This window comes from Odocoileus virginianus, chromosome 2, assembly GCF_023699985.2.
Source record: "Odocoileus virginianus isolate 20LAN1187 ecotype Illinois chromosome 2, Ovbor_1.2, whole genome shotgun sequence".
Lineage (NCBI taxonomy): Eukaryota > Metazoa > Chordata > Mammalia > Artiodactyla > Cervidae > Odocoileus > Odocoileus virginianus.
The window spans coordinates 58,081,058-58,106,116 of NC_069675.1; the positions used below are offsets into that span (position 1 = coordinate 58,081,058).

The 25,059-nt window shown below is 37.0% G+C and overlaps 1 protein-coding gene across 7 annotated transcripts in view; it reads left to right on the forward strand.

The window, feature by feature from the left end:
• Positions 1-25,059, forward strand: part of EHBP1 (EH domain binding protein 1) — a 373,028-nt gene that overhangs the window by 57,833 nt on the left and 290,136 nt on the right. For all 7 annotated transcript variants that reach the window (XM_070480108.1, XM_070480100.1, XM_070480112.1 and 4 more), the window contains exon 3: positions 23,923-23,980. In XM_070480108.1, coding sequence (XP_070336209.1) covers positions 23,923-23,980 — 58 coding nt within the window. The remainder of the gene's footprint in view (positions 1-23,922; positions 23,981-25,059) is intronic.

A 25,059-nucleotide genomic window follows, 5' to 3' on the forward strand; every position in this document is an offset into this window, starting at 1 on the left:
GTCTTTTCCCTGTTTTTTGATTGGGTTTGTTTTTCTGGTATTGACTTGTATGAGCTGCTTGTATATTTTGGAAATTAATCTTTGTCAGTTGTTTCATTTGCTATTATTTTTTCCCATTCTGATGGTTGTTTTTCACCATGTTTATAGTTTCCTTTGCTGTGCAAATGCTTTTAAGTTTAATTAGGTCCCACTTGTTTATTTTTGTTTTTATTTCCACTCCTCTAGGAGGTGGGTCATAGAGGATCTTGCTGTGATTTATGTCATAGAGTGTTCTGCCTATGTTTTCCTCTAAGAGTTTTATAGTTTTTGGTCTTACATTTAGGTCTGCAATCCATTTTGAGTTTATCTTTGTGTACAGTGTCAGGAAGTGCTCTGATTTCATTCTTTTACATGTGCCTGTCCAGTTTCTCCAGCACCACTTATTGAAGAGGTTGTCTTTTCTCCATTGTATATTCTTGCCTCGTTTGTCAAAAATAAGGTACCCATAGGTGTATCTCACTCTTATTAATCCATTTTTTTCTTCAAGTGATATAGCAATATGTCTCTCTATGTCCAAAGGCTGTTTGATTCTGAGTGAAAGTTATATATTTGGTATTGTAGGCCCTGGCTATTTGTTTTCTATTTACAAAATAACTCTTAGCCAAACCACAAAATACTTACTTTTAATAGCATATAATGTGCAGGGTACAAATCTTGAAAATGTAAAAATGAGGATATAGAGGTAGAGGCTGGAATATCAGCAATTGGAAAAGAAGAAATACTGGGGCACACAAGCACACACATTTTAGTAAAAAGACAGTAGATAATCCAAGAAATGAGATTTATACTTTTTTATTTAGTGTTTCCTGTATTTTTTATTCTTATGTGCATGATTTTACAAGAATAAAAATATATTTAAATGATTCTGTATAGCATCTTAGAAGAACATACAACTTAAGGCAAATCATATAGTGAAAAACATGGACACACACTTGTGTATAGTAGGCTTTCAGTTAGATATGTGTTATAGTGGGAGTGTGGGTTACTTTTAGAAAAATGAAGGAAAGGAATTGATGCATTATTATGAAAATACATGTATTTTAAACACTTGTAAAATAAAAGATAACACAAATATAGGCAATAAACATTCTCAAAAGTAGTTTACAAATTCATATAATAGACTCGTCTGCAATGCAGGAGACCTGGGTTCAATTCCTGGGACGGGAAGATCCCCTGGAGAAGGAAATGGCAACCCACTCCAGTATTCTTGCCTGGAGAATCCCATGGACAGAGGAGCCTGGCAGACTACAGTCCATGGGGTCGCAAGAGTCAGACATAACTTAGCTACTTCACCACCACCATCACTATAATAGACTCACTATTTCAGAATCTGTAGATAAAGGAAATAAAATACAGTTCTTTATTTCCCAACTTAGAGGTTAACTGTGCATCATAAATGACCTGGAAATCTTGGAAAATTGGTCATAAGTGTGCCAGTTTTAAACACTAAACGTCTTAATAAAGTCTTTTATTTATATGAAGTATATACTCTCAGAAAGCATTGTAAAAACTACATTTCCATGTGAATTTTAGAATTAGCTTGTAATTTTATTAAAAAGCAAAGCTCGTAAGAATATTATTTGGAATTGCATTGAATCCGTGTATAAATTTGGGGAAGACTGACATCTTAATATTGAGTCTTCAGATCCAGGAACACGGTTTATCTCTCCATTTATTTAGGTCTTACTTAATTTCTCTAAACTGTGCTTTGTAATTTTCAGTCTGTAGATCTTTCTTTCACATCTTAGGTTTATCCCTAAGTAAATTTTTTTATATTGTAGTAATATTTTAAAAATTCCTGTTTCTGAGTTTTCACTTCTAATATATGGGGACAGAATTGATATTTGTTCATCTGTCTTGTATTTTGCAGGTTTGCTAAACTCCTTTATTAGTTCTGATGTTTTTGTTTTTTTTGCTGTTGTTTTTTAATAGATTCCACTGGGTCTTCTTCATAAGTTATCATAGCATCCAAATAAAGAGATTTTAACTTCTTCCTTGCTAATTTGGATGTCTTTTATTTCTTCTTTTACCTGATTGCACTGATTAGTCTTTCTTTACAACATAGAAGAGAAATGATGAGTGGAAACCCTTTCATGCTTCTGACCTTAGGGGGAATGTATTACATCTTTCACCAGTTGTATGATGTCAGCTATAGGTTTTTTGGTAGATGCTCTTTAGTAGGATGTGGAGGTTCTCTTCTGTTTCTTATTTGCTGAGAGTGTTCGTCAGAAAAGGATTTTGGATCTTATCAAATGCTTTTTCTAAGTATCTATTGAAATTATCATACTGTTTTTCTTTTTTAGTTTGCTAACATAGTAAACTGCATATTTTTTTTTTATAATGTTAAGACAACCCTACATTCCTAGAATAAACCGAACTTCGTGATATCCCTCTATGTGTGTATGCTAAGTCGCTTCAGTCATGTCCAGCTCTGTGCCACCCTGTGGACTGTAGCCTGCCAGGCTCCTCTGTCCATGGAATTCTCCAGGAAAGACTACTGGAGTGGATTGCCATGCCCTTGTCCAAGGGATCTTCCTAACCCAGGGATCGAACCCATGTCTCTTACATCTCCTGCGTTGGCAGGTGGGTTCTTTACCACTAGCACCCCCGGGAGGCCCATTATCCCTTTAATATTTTGTTAGATTAAATTTGCTACAATTTTGTTTAGTATTTTACATCTGTGTTCATGATGGTTATTTTTCTGTAGTGTTTTGCTTTTGTTTTCTTATAAAAACCTTAGCCTGATTTTTGTATCAGGATAATGCTGGCCTCATTGAATTAGTTGGAAAGTATTTTCTCTTGTTCAGTTTTCCAGAAGAGTTTGTGCAGAATTGGTATTATTTTTCTTTTAAATGTTTGTTGGAGTCATCAGTGAAGCCATCTGGTGTGGAGATTTCTTTGTAGGAAGGCTTTAAACTTCAAAATTAATTTTTTTAATGGATAGAGAACTATTCACATGTTTTTTTTTTCTTGAGCGAACTTAGTTTGTGTGTTTTAGGAAGTTGTCTATTTTATCTGTTGTCAAATGTACTGACATGAGAATGTTCTTAACATTTATTACCTTTTAGTGTCTGTGATTATGTTACCTCTCTCATTCTGGATATTATTAATTTGTGTCATGTCTTTCTCCTGACCTTTCTAACAGTTTATCAATTTTATTTATTTTTTGAAAGAACCTGCTTTTGGTTTCTTTGATAAGAACCTGCTTTTGGTCTCTTTATATTTCCATTGCTTTTCATTGATCTTCTCTTTCATCTTTATTATTTCTTCTCTTCTGTTTAATCTGTGCTAATTTGCTCTTCTCATTCTAGTTCTTTAAGATAGAAGTTGATTTCATATTTTAAGGTGAAATTTAAGACCAATCCACAGCTCAGAGGGATGAACTTGGACAGGAAATATAAATCTGGTTTAGTCATTGTTGCTATGGTCATAGATAAGGTTTCCAACAGAGATAGGCTTGAGGGAGAAGAGACAGAATCTGAAACTAATTTTTCCTTTAATGGCGGTAAAAGATACCTAACATAACATTGTATAATTTTAATCACTTTAACTGTACAGTTCAGAGGTGTTAAGTACATCCATATTGTTGTGCAGCCATCTTTGCTATCCATCTCAAGAACTTTTTCATCCTTCCAAACTGGAACTTGTCATTAGACAATAATTCCCTATTCTGTTTTCCTCCATCTCTGGCAGCCATCATTCTACTTTCTGTCTCTATGAATTTGACTACTCTAGATACGTAAGTGAAATCATATAATCCTTTTGTGTCTGGCTTCTTTCATTTAAAATAATGTCTTCAAGATTCTTCAAAAAAAAAGATTCTTCCATGTTGTAGCATGTGTCAGAATTTCATTCCTTTTAAAGGCTGAATGATATTCTACTGTATGTATATACTTTATTTTGTTTATCATTCTTCCATTGGTGGACATTTGGGTTGTTTTCACCTTTTGGTTATTATGAGTAATGCTGCTGTGAACTTATTATGAGTAATGCTGCTGTGAACTTGATATTTAACTTTTTGAGGATCTACCAAATTGTTTTCCACAATGACTGCATCATTTTACATTGTGACCAGCAGTGCACATAGGTTCCAGTTTCTCCATGTCCTTACTAACACACGTATATATGGGAATAAAGAAAATATATGTATATAAACAATAACCATCCTTATGAGTGTGAAGTGGTATCTCATTTTGGTTTTGGTTTTTATTTCCCTAGTGATTAGTGATGTGCATTTTTTTCAAGTGCTCATTGACTACCTGTATATCTTCTTTGGAGAAATGTCTAGTTAAGTTCTTTGCCCATTTTTCATTTTGGGGGGTGTGTGTGTGTGTATGTGTGTGTGTGTGTTGTAGTTGTTGAGTTGTAGGAGTTCTTTATTTATTTTGACTATTAATTCCGTAAGAGATATATGATTTGCAAGTATTTTCTCCATTTTATAAGCTGCTTTTTCACTGTTTATAGTGTCTTTTCATATACAAAAGTTTTTAGTTTTAATGAAGTCCAACTTTTGTTGCTTGTGCTTTTGTCATATCTAAGAAAACACTGCCAAACCTAGCATCATGAAGCTTTTGTTCTCTGTTTCCCTCTAAGAATTTTATAGTTTTTGCTCTTATGTTTTGATTTTTGATTTGCTTTAACTTTTCTTTGTGGTATAAGGTAAAAATATGACCAATTTTGGAAGACTTCCCAACATTGCCTGGCCAGATAGAGGAAGGATAAGCCTGCAAAGAGGGAAAAATGAACACATATCAGTGTTGCTGAGAGATCAAATTTGCAGCCATGAAGTTAAAAGACGCTTACTCCTTGGAAGAAGACCAACCTAGACAGCATGTTAAAAAGCAGAGACATTACTTTGCCAACAAAGGTCTGTCTAGTCAAGGCTATGGTTTATCCAATAGTCATGTATGGCTATGAGAATTGGACTGTAAAGAAAGCTGAGAGCTGAAGAATTGATGCTCTTGAACTGTGGTATTGGGGAAGACTCTTGAGAGTCCCTTGGACTGCAAGGAGATCCAGCCAGTCCATCCTAAAGGAAATTAGTCCTGAATATTCATTGGAAGGACTGATGTTGAAGCTGAAACTCCAGTCCTTTGGCCACCTGATGCGAGGAGCTGACTCGTTTGAAAAGACCCTGATGCTGGGAAAGGTTCAAGGCGGGAGGAGAAGGAGACAACAGAGAATGAGGTGGTTGGATGGCATCACTGACTCAATGGACATGAGTTTGAGTAAATTCCAGGAGTTGGTGAGGGACAGGGAAGTCTGGCATGCTGCAGTCCATGGGGTCGCAAAGAGTCGGACATGACTGAGCGACTGAACTGAACTGAACTGAACTGGAGAGATCAAATAAGATGAGAATCCCCCCCCCTGTGCCCCCCTCCCCCTGCAACTTACTACTTTTAAAAACATGGAAGACACACAGGAGGAAAAGCACAGGCCATGTTTTGGAACAGTGGCTGGAACATGTTTTTGAACAATGAACAATCTTATTTATTTGTAGCATATAATGTTGGAAATTAGACGAGAAGATTGATGGAGGGGAAATGGAGAAAGATTTTAAGTGGGTTTGAATTTTATTCTTTAGGCAGCAGCAACATAAAGAAGATCAGTCCTGGGTGTTCATTGGAAGGACTGATGCTGAAGCTGAAACTCCAATACTTTGGCCACTTCATGCGAAAGGTTGGCTCATTGGAAAAGACCCTGATGCTGGGAGGGATTGGGTATGAGGAGAAGGGGATGACAGAAGATGAGATGGCTGGATGGCATCACCGACTTGATGTACATGAGTCTGAGGAAACTCTGGGACTTGGTGATGGACAGGGAGGCCTGGTGTACTGTGATTCATGGGGTCGCAAAGAATTGGACACGACTGAGCTACTAAACTGAACATGTGAAAAGGATAATGGAACAATAATTCTATGAAGTACAAAGTCTGTTATCTCCTTTGTATTTGAAAAATTGAATTTCCTTATTGGTAAGTGAGGTGCATGTAAGGTAGGTCATTAGTAACAGGGGAACTAACAGGGGAACTAGTTCTTCCTGTTTGTTGCTAATCTTTGGTTCTAGAAATCGATGCACTTCTGTGGACTATTGGATATGTGTAACATACTCAACTTCTTGGTTGGGCTACAGCTGAAAGTAGCAAAGTCCTGTTTTTCTTTGGCTGTGGCTACACTGTATTGGGGTTAGTGTGAGCTGTAGACCAGATTACTGCTTGAGAGATGTTATTTATGTGCCTGAAAGTCATCAAGTGGTGCTATTATTTTCTGTTTTACTGTGCAGCAAAAATTATGGGCATTTTCTTCGGCTATGGGACTTTTTATCTGGAGGCTAGCTACTGTTTATGCCTCATTATAAAGTGATCCTGAGCATGCAGTTATTCTCCTTCAAGTCCCTGATCTCCATCACCAACACTTTCCCAATTAGAAAGTCTGTTACAAAAAAAATTTTTTTAACCAGGAGGAAATAGAAAATTTGAACAGACCAATCACTAGTAATGAAATTGAAGCAATAATTTAAAAACTTCCAACAAATAGATGTCTAGAACCAGGCAGCTTCACAGGTCAGATCTACCAAACATTTAAAGAAAAGTTAATACCTATCCTTCTCAAAATATTCCAAGATACTGAAGAGGAAGGAATGCTTCCAAACTCATTCTATGAGGCCAGAATTTTCCTGAGACCAAAATCAGATGAAGGCATTATAAAAAGAAAGAAAATTACAGGCCAGTATCTCTGATGAACATAGATGTAAAAATACTCAATAAAATTATCAGCAAACTTAATTCAACAATACATTAAAAGGATCATACACCATGATCAGGTGGGATTTATTACAAGGATGTAAGGTTTCAACATTCACAAATCAATTAACAACTACATTAACAAAATGAAGGGTAAAAATAAAATGATGACTCAATAGAGAAAAAGCATTTGACAATTCCAGTTCATTTATGATACAAACTCTCAGTAAAATAGGTGTCAAGAGAACATAACTAAACATAATAAAGGCCATATATGACAGACCCACAGCTAACATCATACTCAGGGGTGAAAAACTGACAGCTTTTCCTTTAAGATCAGGAAAAGACAAGGATGCCCACTCTGGCCATTTTTTATTCAACACAGTATTGGTAGTCCTAGGACGCCACAAGAAAGCAGTTAAGAAGAAGAAATAAAAGAAATTCAGATTAGAAAGGAAGTAAACTGTAATCACTGCAGATGGTGACTACAGCCATGAAATTAAAAGACGCCTACTCTTTGGAAGGAAAGTTATGACCAACCTAGATAGCATATTAAAAAGCAGAGACATTACTTTGCCACCAAAGGTCCATCTAGTCAAAGCTATGGTTTTTCCAGTGGTCACGTATGGATGTGAGAGCTGGACTGTGAAGAAAGCTGAGCGCCGAAGAATGGATGCTTTTGAACTGTGGTGTTGGAGAAGACTCTTGAGAGTCCTTTAGACTGCAAGGAGATGCAGCCAGTCCATCCTAAAGGAGATCAGTCCTTGGTGTTCATTGGAAGGACTGATGCTGAAGCTGAAACTCCAGTACTTTGGCCACCTCATGCAAAGAGTTGTCTCATTGGAAAAGACCCTGACGCTGGGAGGAGTTGGGAGCAGATGGAGAAGGGGACAACAGAAGATGAGATGGCTGTATGGCATCACTGACTGGATGGACATGAGTTTGAGTAAACTCTGGGAGTTGGTGATGGACAAGGAGGCCTGGCGTGCTGCATGGGGTCGCAAAGAGTTGGACACAACTGAGCGACTGAACTGAACTGAACTGAAAACTCTTGTTATTTATAGATAACATGATACTATACAGAAAACCCTAAAGACTCCACTAAAACACTATTATAACTAATAAATGAATTGTATCCTGCCACTTTACTAAAAAATCAGTGTATAGAAATCAGTTGCCTTTCTATATATAGATTAGTAATGAACTATTGGAAAGAGAAATTAAGAAAATAGTCGTTTATTACATTGCTCATAAAGAATAAAATACCTAGGAATAAATATAACCAAAGAGATGAGAGACTTATACTCTGAAAACTGTAAGACATTAATGAAAGAAATTGAATACAACAATTGATGAAAGAGATTGAATACTGTGCTCATGGATTAAAAGATTTAGTATTGTTTAAATGTCTGTCCTGCCCAAGGAAATCTGCAGATTTAATACCATTCCTCTCAAAATATAAATAGCATTTTTCACAAAACTGGAACAAATGGTCCTAAAATATGTATCAAACCACAAAAGACCCCAAATAGTCCAAACAACCTTGAGGAAGAACAAAGCTGGAGGTATCACATTCCCTGGTTTCAAATGAATTTACAAAGTTATAGTAATCTAAACTGTACTGGCATAAAAACAGACACATAGAGCAATGAAACAGAATAGAGAATACAGAAGTAAACCCATGTTTATATGGTTAATTAATTTATGACAGTGAAGCCAGTAATTTATAGTAGAATAAAAGAGAGTTTCTTCCATTAGTGGTATTGGGAAAACTAGACAGCTACCTGCAAGAGAAGGACATTGAACCATTTTCTTATACCATTTACAAAAATAAACTCAAAATGGATTAAAGACTTAAATGTAAGGCCTGAAGCCATAAAAACCCTATAAGAAAACATAGGTAATATGCTCTTTGATGTCAGTCTTAGCAATATAATTTTGGATAAATCTCAAGCCAAGGCAACAAAAGCAAAAATAGATGGGACTATAGCAACTAAAAACTGTTGCACAGTGAAGGAAGCTGTCAATATCATGAAAAGGCAGTGTACTGAATGTGAAAAGATATTTGTCAATGATATATCTGATAGGAGTTAATATCCAGAAAATGTAAAGAACTCCTGTGAGTCAGCTTCAAAAATACAGTCTGATTTAAAAATGGGCAAGGGACCTCAATAGACATTTTCTAAGAAAAATATACAAATGGCCAACAGACATATGAAAAGATGCTCAACATTAGTAATCATCACATAAATGCAAATCAAAACCCCAAAAGATATCACCTTGCTACTGTCAGAATAGCTGTTATCAAGTCAGCAAATGGGACTTCCCTGGTGGTCCAGTAGCTGCAACTCCTCACTCCTAATGCAGGGTTCGATCGACCTGACCCCAGGTTCGATCTCTGGTTAGGGAACTAGATCACATATGCTGCAACTAACACCCAGCACAGCCAAGTAAAGAAATAAATAGTTTTTATAAAGTCAACAAGTAACAAATGTTGGTGAGGATGTGGAGAAAAGGGAACCCTCATGCACTGTTGGTGGAATGTAAAGAAAACAAGAATACCACTTTAAAAAGATTTATTCACCTATGTGTTCATTGCAGCATTATTTACAAGAGCCATGATAGGAAAGTAACCTGAGTGTCCATCAGTAAATGAATGGATAAAGAAATGGTGACGTGTGTCTGTTACGTGTGTGTGTGTGTGAATATTAGTCATAAAAAGGAATGGCATCTTGCCATTTGTGACAACCTGGAGAGACCAAGAGAGTGTTATGCTAACTGAAAGTCAGAAAGAGAAATACAAATACCAAATGATTTCACCTGTGTGTGGAATTTAAAACACAAAACAAAACATGTTTTTGAAGCTCATCCATGTTATAATGTGTCAGTATGTTATTCATTTTTGTGGTCAAATAATAGTCCATTGCATGAGTATACATTTTGTTTATCTGTTCATGAGTTGATGGACATATGAGTTTTTTCCATTTTTAGGGTATTATGGATAATGCTTCTATGAACAGTTATGTACAAGTTTTAGTATATATACCTAGGAGTGAAATCACTGGATCATATGATAACTCTATATTTAACTTCTAAATTTTTATTTATTTTTTCTGTTTTTTAAAATATAGTTGCTGTACAATATTATATGTTACATGTGTACAACATAGTGATTCATAATATTTAAAGGTTATACTCCATTTATAAGAGGAACTAAAGAGCCTCTTGAGGAAAGTGAAAGAGGAGAGTGAAGAAGCTGGCTTAAAACTCAACATTCAAAAAACTCAGGTCATGGTATCCAGTCCCATCACTTCGTGGCAAGTAGATGGGAAAACAATGGAAACAGTGACAGTCTTTACTTTCTTAGGCTTCAAAATCACTGCAGATGGTGGGCTGCAGCTATGAAATTAAAAGATGCTTGCTCCTTGGCAGAAAAGCTAACAAACTTAGGCAGCATATTAAAAAGCAGAGATGTTACTTTGCCAACAAAGCTTTGTCTAGTCAAAGCTATGGTTTTTCCAGTCGTCGTGTATGGATGTAAGAGTTGGACCATAAAGAAAGTGGAGTGCCCAAGAATTGATGCTTTTGAACTGTGGTGTTGGAGAAGATTTTTGAGAGTCCCTTGGACTGCAAGGAAATCCAACCAGCCCATCCTAAAGGAAATCAGTCCTAAATATTCATTGGAAGGACTGATGCTGAAGCTCCAAACTTTGGCCACCTGATGCGAAGAGCTGACTCATTTGAAAAGACCATGATGCTTGGAAAGATTGAAGGCCAGAGGAGAAGGGGATGACAGGCTGAGATGGTTAGATGGTATCACCGACTCCATGGACATGCGTTTGAGCAAGGTATGGGAGTTGGTGATGGACAGGGAAGCCTGGTGTGCTGCAGTCCATGGAGTCACAAAGAGTCAGACATGACTGAACTGAACTGACTGAATTCCATTTATAGTTACTCTAAATTATTGGCTATATTCTCTATGTTATATAGTATATTTTTGTAGTTTATTTTATACCTAATGGTTTGTACCTCTTGTTCTCTATCACTATATTGCTCCTCTCCCTTTCCTTCTCCCCATTAGCTGATTCTTTGTATCTGTGAGTCTGCTTTTTTGTTATATTCACTAGTTTCTTGTGTTTTTTAGATTTCACATATGGATGGTAGAGAGATTCATGTATAGATGCTGAAGCTGAAACTCTAATAGTTTGACCCCATAATGTGATGAACTGACTCATTTGAAAAGACCCTGTTGCTGGGAAAGATTGAAGGCAGGAGGAGAAGAGGATGACAGAGAATGAGATAGTTGGATGACATCACCGACTCAGTGGACATGACTTTGAGTAAACTCTGGGAGTTGGTGATGAACAGGGAGGCCTGGTGTGTTGCAGACCCTGTCCATGGGGTCTCAGAGTCAGACACGACTGAGCGACTGAATTGATACTGATAGATGGTATCACATAGTATTTGTCTTTCTCTGACTTATTTCACTTTTTAGCATAACAGCCTCCAAATCCTACATCTTGCTGCAAATGGCAAAATTTTATTCTTTTTTATGGCTGAGTTGTATTCCATTGTATGTATGTGTATGTATATGTGTGCTAAGTCATTTCAGTTGTGTCCAGCTCTGCGATCCCATGGTCTGTAGCCTGCCAGGCTCCTCTGTCCATGGAATCCTCCAGGCAAGAATGCCAAAGTGGGTTGCCATTTCCACCTCCAGAGTATCTTCCTGACCTAGGGATTGAACCTGGGTTTCCTGCATGCAGGCAGTTTCTTTACTGATTGAGCCACCAGGGAAGCCCCTGTGTATGTATATATTTATACACATATTTGTGCTATCCATTCATCTATTGATGGAGATTTAGGTTTCTTCCATATATTGGCAATTGTAAATAATGTTGCTGTGAACATTGGGGTGCATATATCTTTTTGAATTAGTGTTTTTTTTCCCCAGATATATATCTAGGAGTGGAATTGCTATGTCATATTGTAGTTTGGTTTTAGTGTTTTGAGGACTTGCATACTGTTTTCCGCAGGTTGAACCAATTTACTTTCTCACCAGTGGTGTAGGAGGGTCACCTTTTCTCCACATCCTTGCTAACATTCATTATTTGTGTTCTTTTTGATAATAGTCATTACAGGTGTGAGGTAATATTTCACTGTGATTTTGATTTGCATTTCCCTGATGATTAGTGAGTGATATTGAGCATCTTTTCATGTGCCAGTTGGCTATCTGCATTTCTTCTTTAGAAATATGTCCATTCAGTTCTTCTGTGTATTTTTAAATTTAAGCTTTTTTTATATTTAGTTATATGAGCTGTTTATATATGTTGGATACTAATCTGTTATCTGTCTTATCATTTGCAGATATCTCTCCCATTCAGTAGGTTGTCTTTTTGGTTTCTCCATGGTTTCATTTGCTGTGCAAAAGCTTCTAAGTTTAAGTAGGTCCCATTTATTTATTTTTGCTTTTGTGTTTCTTTGCTTTAGATGACTCCAAAAAATTATATCTGTGATTTTTGTCAAAGAGTGTTCTGCCTATGTTTTCCTCTAGGAGTTTAATAGTATCTGATCTTAAAGTCTTGAATCTATTTTGAGTTTATTTTTGTATATGGTGTTATAAGAATGTTCTAATTTCATTCTTTTACATGTAGCTGTCCATTTTCCCCACCACCCCTTGTTGCAGAGACTGTCTTTTCTCCACTGTATGTTCTTGCCTCCTTTGTCGTAGGTTAACTGAGCTGAAGTGTGTGGGTTCATTTCTGGGCTCTCTATCCTCTTGCATATGTTTAACTTTTTGAAGAACTGCCAATCCATTTTGCACAGTAGCTCTACTATTTACAATCCCACCAGCAGTGTGTAAGGGTTTTGGTTTTATCTTATCTTGAAGATATGATAAAAACTTGTTATTGTCTATCTTTTTGATTATAGTCTTCCTGATGGGTATGTCAAGTGGTATTTCATTGTTCAACAACATTCTTTCAAGGTTTTCTTTTAACCTTTTTGATTTTAGACTTTATCTGCTAGCTTCTTGATATGGTAGGTGAGGATTTAGCTGTCTACCTCCTCCTCCCTGAAGCACACTTACCCTTCCCTTTCCCCATCCTTCCTGTTCTCCAGTCAGCTCTCAAAGAGCTAGATCAGATTCATTGTTATGACTTAGTATTGTTTGTGTTGAGCCATATGGTATTATGATTACGTTTTGTTTCTTTTGATTTTTATCATGTTAAAATATAAAATTAAAAAATTAAAATGTAAAATTATCATGTTAAATTAACATGATAATTTTTTTTTGCCCCTTTTCCTTTTTGCCCTTTCCTCTCATGTATCTATCATTAAGTGTTAGTCCCAGGGTCGTGTCCAACTCTTTGTGACCCCATGGACTGTAGCCCTCCAGGTTCATTTGTCCATGGAATTCTCCAAGAATACCTGAGTTGGTTGCCACTTCCTACTCCAGGGGATCCTCCCGACCCAGGGATCAAACCTGGGCCTCCTAAATTGCAGACAGATTCTTTACCATCTCAGCCACCAGGGAAGCCTCTGTATCTATAATTATTACGTCAAAAATTTTCTGTCAGTCTGTCAATATTCCTCCCAAAACACTCAAACATTGGTGACTCTGATGAGTCCTTTTTCTCCTGGAGCCTTCCAATGTCCTGGCCCACTTTGCAATGGTGTCTTTCTAGGGCTGTAGCATAGATGACATCTTGCAACCTTTTCTCATAGTCCTCTTGGGGAATTAGTCAGACTTTTAACCTCTGAAATGTGAAGGTGAAGTCGCTCAGTCATGTCCAACTCTTTGTGACCCCACGGACTGAGGAGCCTACCAATTTTCCAGGCAAGAGTACTGGAGTGGGTTGCCATTTCCTTCTCCAGGGGATCTTCCCAACCCAGGGATCAAACCCGGGTCTCCCGCATTGCAGGCAGACACTTTACCATCTGAGCCACCAGGGAAGCCCTTTTAACCTCTGGGTTGATCTAAATTTTTTGTCTTTTCTCTCCCACTTAACATCTCTGTTATTTTATTCTAGATCTGGAAGATTTCCTCAATTTTATCTTAACTTTTCAACTTTTACTTTGCTAAATGAAAAAGGAAAACAATTTTCAGATTTCTTTACTATTCTTTAAATATTCCTTTTTTATATATTTCATGAGTACAGTATCTTTTATATTTCTAAGGGTTTTCATGGTAATGTCTTCGGTTTCTTTCTGGTTTCTTTTTTCTCTCTTTTAGCCCCTTGCCTTTTAGAAACTTTCTTCAGATGATCCTTTGTTTGTTCACATTTAAGAGGGAGTCTGTACAAAGCTATTTGAAAGCTCTGTGTATATACCTGGGATGATTTCCAACATTATCTGACAATTTGCTGAGAGGCACTGAACTAAGTACTTTATTTATGTTATCTTAACAGATCTTTACATTGGTCCTGTGAGGTTCTAATTTCATAGATGAAGAATGTCTTGAGGCTTAGATGGTACAACTCAAAGGAGGGATACCCAGATCTGTCTGCCTTCATATGATTTTTAAAAAAATCTATAGTATTCTGTTTCCCTGCCTCCCTTCCAATAAATGCTTTGTGAATACCAGGAAAACTCTTGAGAACCTTAAAGTCAAATAGAAACAAGACAGGCAAATGTGATCACCCAAACACAAAACTGCAGCAATTACAGAAGTATGTTGAGAGGAGATGGTGAATATGATTATTTAGGAGGGTTGGGACCATTGTCTGAGTGATATGCCCCCTTTTTTCCGCCCTACTAAGCTCTTTTTCAGAGAACCAGGTACATAACTTGGAAATATTAATGTTTATGTGAGTGACATGTGAGGCTTGTTTAAGCAGGATGGAAAGAGAGAAGTAGTAAGTAACATGCTATATTAAAGGAAGCATCATAAATGATTTTATAAAACAAGAAAGTAGGAAGTATTATTTGGGAAGATCAGCATTACACACATGATACAGCAGTGAATGATTATAATGCTATTTTTCTCAAATATCTTGATATTAAAAATTATAAACCTCTTATCCTGTTGAATAGCACACAAAAATTATACATACATATTTGTGTGTTTTTTGGTGGCCTCTCAAAAAGTACACTTAGCTCAAGTATGTCAGACTGCACTTCCTCAGTTTGATGGTACTGTTCCTAAATACTGATACTTAGGTTTTAGAATCCCTGTCAGCAGAAGTCCATATGTATCATCAGTTAAATATTTTTAATCATAAGCAATCACTCTGTGAAAATATTTTAAAGATGGTAGGAAGATGCAAAATATAATTTTTTAAAAATATTTTTGAGTGACAGAGATTTATATCTCTTATTGTTAGAACTGTCTTTTCATTTTTGCAGAAAAGAAATATATCCTGTGTATGGGTACTGGATCTTATAGAATTTTTTTCCTATTGAATTAATTATTACAGCTTGCTAAATAACTCTTGTGAAGTAAGCATAAAAGAGTATAATTAACTGGAGCTACAGCAGTGATAGGACAATAGGAGGCAGATGTACCTACTGAAGGATAAAAATAATTACTTGAGAAATAGTTAAGTTAGAGTATTTCTGTGATAAGACAATTTTCCTCCTTTTGTTTAAATATTCGTAGCATTCCACCATGAAATGTTCAGTTATAACTAAGAGCCCTTCCCCTAAAAGGGATAACCTTGTTATTTAGTGAAGTGCCTATTCATAGTAACATCAGGGTTAAAATATTGAGCTCTCTTTTTCTTGTTGTAAGCATATCCTGGATTCTTTGATGAGAGTTATATTCTTTGATGATGTTATATTTTCTGTGTTCTAAAGACTTATGATTCTTTATTTTTAATTTAGGAAAAGCTTAAAGGAATAATTATTAGCTACCAAGTTCTGGAGGTATAACTGTCATTTATCTTTGGAAACATGTATTTTATTTATATATGAAAACCAGTAGGACATAAAAAGGTTGGTCTCGGCTCTTTACCATGTAAATTTCTACAAGATAGCAACTTTTATTTTTATTTATGTGTGTCTTTTGAATTGTCTGTACTGTTGAGGAGTTACTGTAGCAGACATACCCCCAAATCCAACTGGTTTGACATAAAAGTTCATTTCTTTCTCACTTGTCCATCTAGTGGCTGGCTGGCCTTCCGCATGCTCCTTCAGGAGCCCATGCACTTTTATCTTACGGCTCTGCCTTCCTCTGCATTCTGGAGCCCCCTCCATTCAGCTGGTGTGGAGGATGCATGCTCATTTATTAACTGGAGAAAATGGCAACCCATTCCATGCCACAAATTCTTTACCCCACTCTTTTCTCATTTCATCTTAAAACATGAAATACTTAACCGGTTTGAGTCATTTAAACAGTCACTGAACTATAGTGTTAGAACTAACTGAAGTATTAGTGCAATCTCTTCATTTGATAAATTAGAGAATAGGCTCAGAGAAATTGGAGAGATATTCCTAAGATCACTAAATGCTATATCTAGGAAAAACAAGTTTCCCAATCTCCAGGGTAGTATTTATTCTTTCTCTGTACTATGTTGTTTTTGATGAACCTTGTTTTACAAATTCACATCTCCTAAATTAATACAAATTGTTTGCCCAGATTTCTTTCCTTTTACCAACCTCCTAAGATACTTAAACTAGAGAAAGGGGGATTTTTATTATAATTGATGTAGAATAGAATTTTGTGTGTTTAGTCACTCAGTCGTATCCAACTTTTTGAAGCCCCATGGACTGTAGCCCGACAGGCTTTTCTGTCCATGGAATTTTCCATGCAAGAATACTGGAATGGGTTGCCTTTTCTTACTCCAGGGGATCTTCCCAACCCAGGGATTGAACTGATGTCTCTTGTGTCTCCTGCATTGACAGGCAGGTTCCTTACCACTGGTGATCTGAAAAGCATTTGTCATGTTGTTATTATTGGGTGATATAGTGGAGCACCATATTGACTGCAGGTTCAAGGAAGAATGCCCCAGGAATTGGAGAGGCAAAGGAGGGGAGGATGTCAGAGTCAAGTAGGGTGTATTTCAAAATTTTGCCTACAGCCAGCTTGGATCTTGAGGAACATTTATGATAACTTCAAGAATATGCCTTCTTCACTTACAATGACTTTGAAAACATTAATTTAGCTGAGATCTCTATAAATTCAATGAAATTTGAAATATTGATTTGTTTAATTCTGCCTGTTGATACTTAATTGCAGACTTAAAAGTGCTATTTTATTTTAAATAACTTCACATTTAAATAATTCCCCAGCATAAAGTAGTACAAGTTCATTGCAGAAAATACAGAAAAGTATATTCTTAAAATGACATGTAAAAACAAAACAAACAAAAAAAGACATGTAATTTTTGTTCCTAATAATAACCACAGGTATCATTTTGAGACATTTCTTCCTGGTGTCTTCTTTTGTTACATGGTATAGGACAAAAATATAAATATTTATTGAATAAATTTTAACATGATATCCCAAGCATTGCCCTATGCTTGTAATATTCTTAGAAAATATTTTTACCAGCTCTGTAATATTCTAGTAGACAGATGTACTGTGATTAGTCACTCATCTTTTTTTGGACTTTAAAATGTTGTACATTATGTGTTTTTGTTTGTTTGTTCTTTACAGATTCTTAATTAGCCAATCTCAGCAGTTGGGCAGGTTCTTTTTGTCAGTGTACATATTTCCTGAGATATTTCTAAATGGATCCTTCTTTGTATAAGGGCTTTTTGTCTCCTAGTACTTCCCCAAGGTTGTGCCTGCAGTTAGGTAGTTGGCTTAATTGTTTGTGTCTCCACTAGCCTGTGGGCTTCCCTGATAGCTCAATTGGTAAAGAATCCGCCTGCGATGCAGGAGACCCCGGTTTGATTCCTGGGTTGGGAAGATCCTCTGGAGAAGGGATAGGCTACCCACTCCAGTATTCTTGGGCTTCCCTTGTAACTCAGCTGGTAAAAAGTCTGCCCACAATGCGGGAGACCTGGGTTTGGTTCCTGGGTTGGGAAGATCCCCTGGAGAAGGGAAAGGCTACCCACTCCAATATTCTGGCCTGGAGAATTCCATGGACTGTATAGTGCTTGGGGTCATAAAGAGCTGGACACGACTGAGCGATGTTCACACACCACTAAGACTGTAAGCTTCCAGAGGCTCAAGGCTTGTCTTCTTTTGCCTTTGTATCTCCATTGCTCCGCACAGTGCCAGGAATGTAATAAGCATTCAGTAAAATACTTGTTGATGCTTATTGTGATTCTGAAAAGTGATGAGACTGGTTTTCATGTGATGGTTTTGGAATTTTTCTCACAGCTTTTTCAGTCTTACTTCACTTAAGTGACATACATGAGAATGGGAAAGAATCAGTCAGTTCAGTTCAGTTCAGTCGCTCATTCGTGTCCGACTCTTTGCGACCCCATGAATCGCAGCACGCCAAGCCTCCCTGTCCATCACCAACAATACAGGAGTCTAAATTTAAGACAGGAATGTTTTTCTTTAAATTTACTTGGCTACACAGTGTTATAGATCACTAGTGGCAAAGAGGGGGGCCCACAACTTGCAGACAAAAGAAAGATACAGTTTGTTGCTTTATAAACTGGTTCATTGTAGCTCTGATATCTTTTCCTTCTTCCACTTCCATTTTCCTCCTGTTCTTCCTCCTCTCCAGAAGTTAGCATCAGGATCACAGTGTTGAGATTAAGTCTTGCCGCCTTCAGATTGAACTTGTTGCTTTTTAAGGATTTTGAGGGTAGGATAGAAGGTAAAATTTTATTTTATTGTTTATTCATTCATTTACTTTTTGGCCATGCTGCATGGCATGTGGGATCTTAGATCCCTGCTCAAGGATCGAACCCACACACCCTCAGTGGAAGCTCAAAGTCTTAACCACTGGACTGCCCGGGAAATCCCTTTTTTTAAAATTTAAATTCATGTGGTTTGGCTTTATTTATTCTTTACAGACTCCTTTACATAGATTTGAGATAATTTATCGAGAATATGGTATTCCAGGAAGCCAAGGCTAAGCCATGGAAACAAATAGGAGTAAATCAATAAAAGTCACACATTTTGAGGTTTCATGTGGAGAAAATATACAGATATACATGAATATAAGAGAAATATAGCCCTGGAAGTTTGGGAAAAGGGAACATGGGGGAGAGAGCAAAATCTTGAGTGACTGGAATTTAGCCACAGTTTTCTTGCTGTTTATATGGATTATTAGCTACCTTTTGAAATGATAATTATGTACAATTATAGTTAGGCACAGATCTTCAGTGTCTTTATTCCTCAAATTTTGATGCATTCTACCTTGAGAGGGACAAAAAGGACATTTTATTAAAGGAAAACCTCTCAGAGAATCAGTAACCTGTGTAATATAATTTCCAGAAAGATAACATTCCTTATTTTTAAATGTAAAGTTTTCTCCTCTGAGTAAGCCCACCAGAAAGCTCCAAATTTTGCCGTGGAACTCATAGGCAGTGTGTCTGTGTGTACATTTTATGTGTATGTATATAAAATATTCATATATATAAATACCTATATATGAATATATGCATGTGTGTTTATATGTCTGTATATGTATTATGTGCAGGGCTACCTGGTCACTTAGGGAATAGGGTAGAAATTTTAAATATTTGATTGTTGAATTCTCTCTAAAACAGGGCTATATCAGGTTGTCCTGACTTTTCTGATAGAAAGTTGCATAATTATAGTCTCTTTGGTAGTTGGATAAAACTCTCACAGTTGCTCTATCCCTGGCCTCTTGTGAGCACATAAGTAAATATTTAATGGTTTTTTTTCTAGTAGAGCATAGATTCTTAAAATATTAATTGTGGTCAAGCAGTTGTGTGGTTATTGGTATTTTCTGTAAGAACAGTAACTCACAGCATAGCTCTTTATTTTAAACATTCTGCATTACTTTGTCCTTGATAATGTAAAGGGGAGCTGATTTCTAGTGTGTGTGTGTGTGTGTGTGTGTGTGTGTGTTAGTTGCTTAGTCATCTCTGACTCTTTGCGTCCCAATGATCTGTAGCCCACCAGGCTCCTCTGTCCATGGAATTCTCCAGGCAAGAATACTGGAGTGGGTTGCCATTCCCTTCTCCAGGGGAGATTTCTAGTTAAGACATTTTAAAAATTGGACATAACTTGGAATCACAAAAACGTTTATCTGTCTCTGGGAGGATTCTCAAATAAGTAGCTAATGTTCTATTTACATTCTTGGGACTTCAGGCATGTAGGTTAGGAGACCACCCTTCCTGATTTTCTAATTTTACAGTAAGAGGCTTCCATATTCTGAAACATGAGATCAGAATGGGTGGAGGAGAGGCAGGTGCTGAGAGGCCAGATTGGAAGGAGGTAGCAAGCAGTGCAGGTAGCACTAGGATGATATTGGGAAGGGGGGGGTCACCCTTGTTGCCATCACAGCATCACAACGCCTCACTATTTCAAATCAGGAGTGTGGGGATTGCTTACCACTCTCCCTGCAAAAGAATGGTTTTCGACCTTAGCTGGACATAATAATCAACTGTGAAGTTTTTAAAAGTCTGCCTACCAGGCCATTTAAATGTGATTCTCTAACAGTGGAACCTAGATATCAGTAGTTTTAAAAAACTTCCCAAGAGGTTCCAATGTGCATCCAAGGTGAAGATGCCTGCAAAGCTCAAATAAGCTGCGGAGAGAATGTACTACATAGCTACTGACTTTATCTTGGACCTTATCAGTTGTAATTAACCAACTGGGAATTCCTGGATGAAATGGAAGTTTCATTTAGTAATGAATAGGGTAGTGAATAGAGCCTCAACCTTGTACCAGATTCTTATTAGTTGCTAGAAATAGAAAAATAAATAAGATATGGTTGATAAAGGAATGCAATCTAGTGGAGGAGACAGAAATAATAACAAATAATGTAATAGAAAGCATGAAGTGAAAAAGAGAAAACTGTTAGTCACTCAGTTGTGTCCAACTCTTTGCAAACCCTTGGACAGTAGTCTACTAGGCTCCTCTGTCATTGGAATTCTCCAGGCAAGAATATTGGAGTGGGTGGTGGTTGTACTGTTGTTCACTCAGCCATGTCCAACTCTTAAAGACCCCATGGACTGCAGCACACAAGACTTCTCTGTCTTTCACTATCTCCCGGAATTTGCTCAAACTCATGTCCACTGAGTCAGTGATGTTATCTAACCATCCATCCCTGCTGCCCACTTCTTTGCCCTCAGTCTTTCCCAGCGTCAGGGTCTTTTTCAATGAATCAGCACTTTGCAGCGCAGTTCAGTTCAGTTGCTCAGTCTTGTCCAACTCTTTGCAACCCCATGGACTGCAGCACACCAGGCTTCCCTGTCCATCACCATCTCCTGGAGCCTACTCAATGTCTGTTGTATCAGTGATGCCATTCAAACATCTCAATCTCTGTCATCTCCTTCTCCTGCCTCCAATCTTTCCCAGTATCAGGGTCTTTTCCAATGAGTCAGTTCTTCGCATCAGGTGGCCAAAGTATTGGAGTTTCAGCTTCAGCATCAGTCCTTCCCAATGAATATTCAGGGTTGATTTCCTTTAGGATTGACTGGTTTGATCTCCTCCCTGTCCAGGGGACTCTCAAGAGACTTTTCCAGCACTACAATTCGAAAGCATCAGTTCTTTGGCACTCAGCCTTTTTTAAGGTCCAACTCTCACACCTGTATACCACTACTGGAAAAACCATAGCTTTGACTATATGGACCTTTGTTGGCAAAGTGATGTCTCTGCTTTTTAATATGCTGTCTAGGTTTGCAATAGCTTTTCTTCCGAGTAGCAAACATCTTTTAATTTCCTGGCTGTAGTGACTGTCCACAGTGATTTTGGAGTCCATTTTTCCTCATCTATTTGCCATAAAGTGCTGGGACCAATGCTATGAGCTTAGTTTTTTGAATGTTGAGTTTTAAGCCAGCTTTTTCACTCTTCCCTTTCAGCTTCATCAAGAAGCTCTTTAGTTCCTGCCATTAGAGTGATATCATCTGCTTATGACTTTGAATTACTGGAGTGTGTAGCCATTCCCTTCTCCAGGGGATCTTCCTAACCCAGGAATTGAACCTTGGTTTTCTGCATTGCAGGCAGATTCTTTACCATCTGAGCCACCAGGGAAGCCCATAATACAGGGCATATAGCATATTTAAAATAGAGGTGTTTAGAGTGTTAATGGAAATATGGGTAGAAGAAGCAGTTAACTTTGCCTGAGGTTGAGGATATGGGTTAAAGTGGGAATGAAATGAGAAACAGTCAGGTGTTCATAGAGAAAGTGATGAATTAAGCGTTTATCAGATAGAAAAGGAGAAAAAAGAGGAGGTTAAAGAAAAAAAGATTTTAACATGCAAAGATGGGAAGAGATTGAATAAATGTTCAGGGATTGGTTGAAAAGCAAGATGCCTTTGAGTTATTTGTAGGTTTTGCAGCTAGAAAATCAGATTCAGGTGATGAGGTGCCTTATAAACCACAGTCAGGAATATGGATGCTATCTTATGCTGTGATGTTGAAGGGTCAAATATATACAGGGACTAAGTAGATCATCTGAAGAATGAAGCTGGTCAGGTGCAAAGAAGTTGATAGTATTGGAGGCTTTAGTAATCTGGATAGCATGGAACTTGTTTGAAGGCATTTAGGTAGAAATGTTTTAAAATATTTTTTTATTTAGGTTGAATTGGATCTTCATTGTGGCATGCTTGTGGGTTCTAGTTCCCCCCACCAGGGACTGAACCTGAGTCCTTTGCATTGGTAGCACGGAGTTTTACCCGCTGGAACACCAGGGAAGTCCCAAGAAATGTTTTCTAAAGTTTAATTTAAGCTTAAAATAAGGGATTACTATTTAGGTCAGATCTGTCAAATTCAACTTTCAAGTGCCAGTTTGTCATACCTTCAGTATAAGAGCCCTGTTAGAATAGTAAAAAAAAAAAAAAAAAAAAAAAAAAGTAAGACTTTTGTAGCAATTCTAAAGTAGTATTGCAGAAGTATAATTAAAAGTTGAGGTTGGGCTAGAGATGTGGAGGTAAGAACATAATGGAAAGATTAGTGTAGTAATCTTGGTAAAGTGTTCCAGCAAGCCACCAATGCTTTCAAACAAGGTAGCTTACACTGTTTGCTTACTCAGTCCCTTTACTGTTAAGCTGCCAACATTGATCCGTACCCTCTGCCCAGCTCTATTATCATGTTGCCATATGTACCCCACCACCCATCTCCATGTCTTTGTCCTATTCTGTTTCTCTCTGTGTTAAACTCAATTTTGTTTCTCCATTGGTTCATATCCTTAGATGAACACTGATGTTTCATGGAAACTTTTTTCTATTTCATCTGTAATTTAGAACTTCTGCATCTGGCTGCTGCTCCCAGCATCTCAGGTTGGAAAGACCTATGTTTCAGTCTTGTTTCTGCTAGAACTTTTGATGAGTTTTTTTTTTTAACTTTTCCAGAATATGGCTGTGGTGGTTTAGTGGCTCAGTCATGTCCAACACTTTGCGACCCCATGGACTTTAACCCGCCAGGCTTCTCTGTCCATGGGATTTCTCAGGCAAGCAAACTGGAGTGGGTTGCCATTTCCTTCTCCGGGGGATCTTCCCAAAGATGAAACCCACATCTCCTGCATTGTGGGCAGTTTCTTGCATTGTAGGCAGATTCTTTACCGTTGTGCCGCTAGGGAAACCCAGTGTACCCTGGGCTTCTTGCCAGAAGGTACTTGCCTATTTTTCAGTATTATTTTCATGAAGATAGTTGAGATGATTGACTATAAAAAGGTTTTGAAAATCATAAACATTGTTCATAAGATACGGATATGCAAAAGTAGTGTAAACCACAGATTTCAATTATTTTGGAAACATTTTTATGCTTATTTTCTCTAAATTAAAGTGATAACGTGTTGGAAATATAGTTTTAGATGAGAGATATGTATGTGCTTTTCTTTTTAAAATAGTCTATTTTACTTGGTTTGTCCCAATGAATTTACTTGGTAAAGTATTTTTAGAAAAACATGTGGATGAAGTATTAGTCATTTAAATTAGATCATGTGTATATTCTGCATCTACTATATTTGAATAATTTATAGAGCTTTATTGTTAGTGTAACCACTCCATGTAACCTAAAGCAGGTGACATTTTTGTTCTTTTAAAGGTGCTAAAACTAAATTTTATTGATTTAAGATAAATTTTACTTAATCTTTCCTGTTTGGCAGGCAACCAGATAAATTGGTGGTAGTTTGGACAAGAAGAAGCCGAAGGAAGTCTTCCAAGGTTTGTTTGTTTTCTCAATTTCTTACCCAAATGTTGAATGTAACTTTTGGTCAAATTATTGAGCTTCTCTGGCCTCAGAGAAGAATATTTTTAAATGTTTTTTGATATTTTGGGTTATTCTTATAATCTGCTTTACTAAAATGATTGATTAGGTACTGTATGTAATCTTGGTATTATAGTTCTAACAGGAGCCAGATACCTGAGTTTTGATTTTGGATTTGGTGGCCTTAAATAACATAATAGTTATTTAACTTCTTTGTGCTAGGATATCATGAACTAATGAGTAAATAAAGATCACTTAAAAATTATATCTAGAATTACTTTATTCAGATTCTAAGAAGATGGAGTTAGGGCACACATAATTAATAATGAGTTATCAGAGTCCATTTGCTAGGTTACAGAAGAGAAGGATTTGGATTTTTCAGAGGTTTTATCTTTTGTTCTTATGGCTTTGTGGGGGAGTGGAGCAGAATTTTTAAATGTTCAATAACAATTTTAGATATTTTAAAAATTCCAGTCTACAGACAAGTAAGATTGAGCATGTGTTTATAGGCACACAATAATTACAAGCATGTTTATTGAATGTTGGTTTCTATGTAAGTAGATTTATGTAAGAAGAAGGCTATGGCACCCCACTCCAGTACTCTTACCTGGAAAATCCCATGGACGGAGGAGCCTGGTAGACTGCAGTCCATGGAGTTGCTGAGAGTCGGATACAACTGAGCGACTTCACTTTCACTTTTCACTTTCATGCATTGGAGAAGGAAATGGCAACCCACTCCAGTGTTCTTGCCTGGAGAATCCCAGGGACGGGGGAGCCTGGTGGGCTGCCGTCTATGGGGTCGCACAGAGTCGGACACGACTGAAGCGACTCAGCAGCAGCAGCAGCAGATTTATGTAAAGAAAAAATTCATTTATTTTACCTGAAATTAAATTTTAATTAAATTTCAGAATTAAAAAATTTGTGAATACTGGTAGTTATGTTTTTTCTTTGCTGAGTATTATTCCATCATGTGAATATATTGCAGTTTGATTATACATCTGTTGATGAAAGTATGGTTTGTTTCCAGTGAGTATTC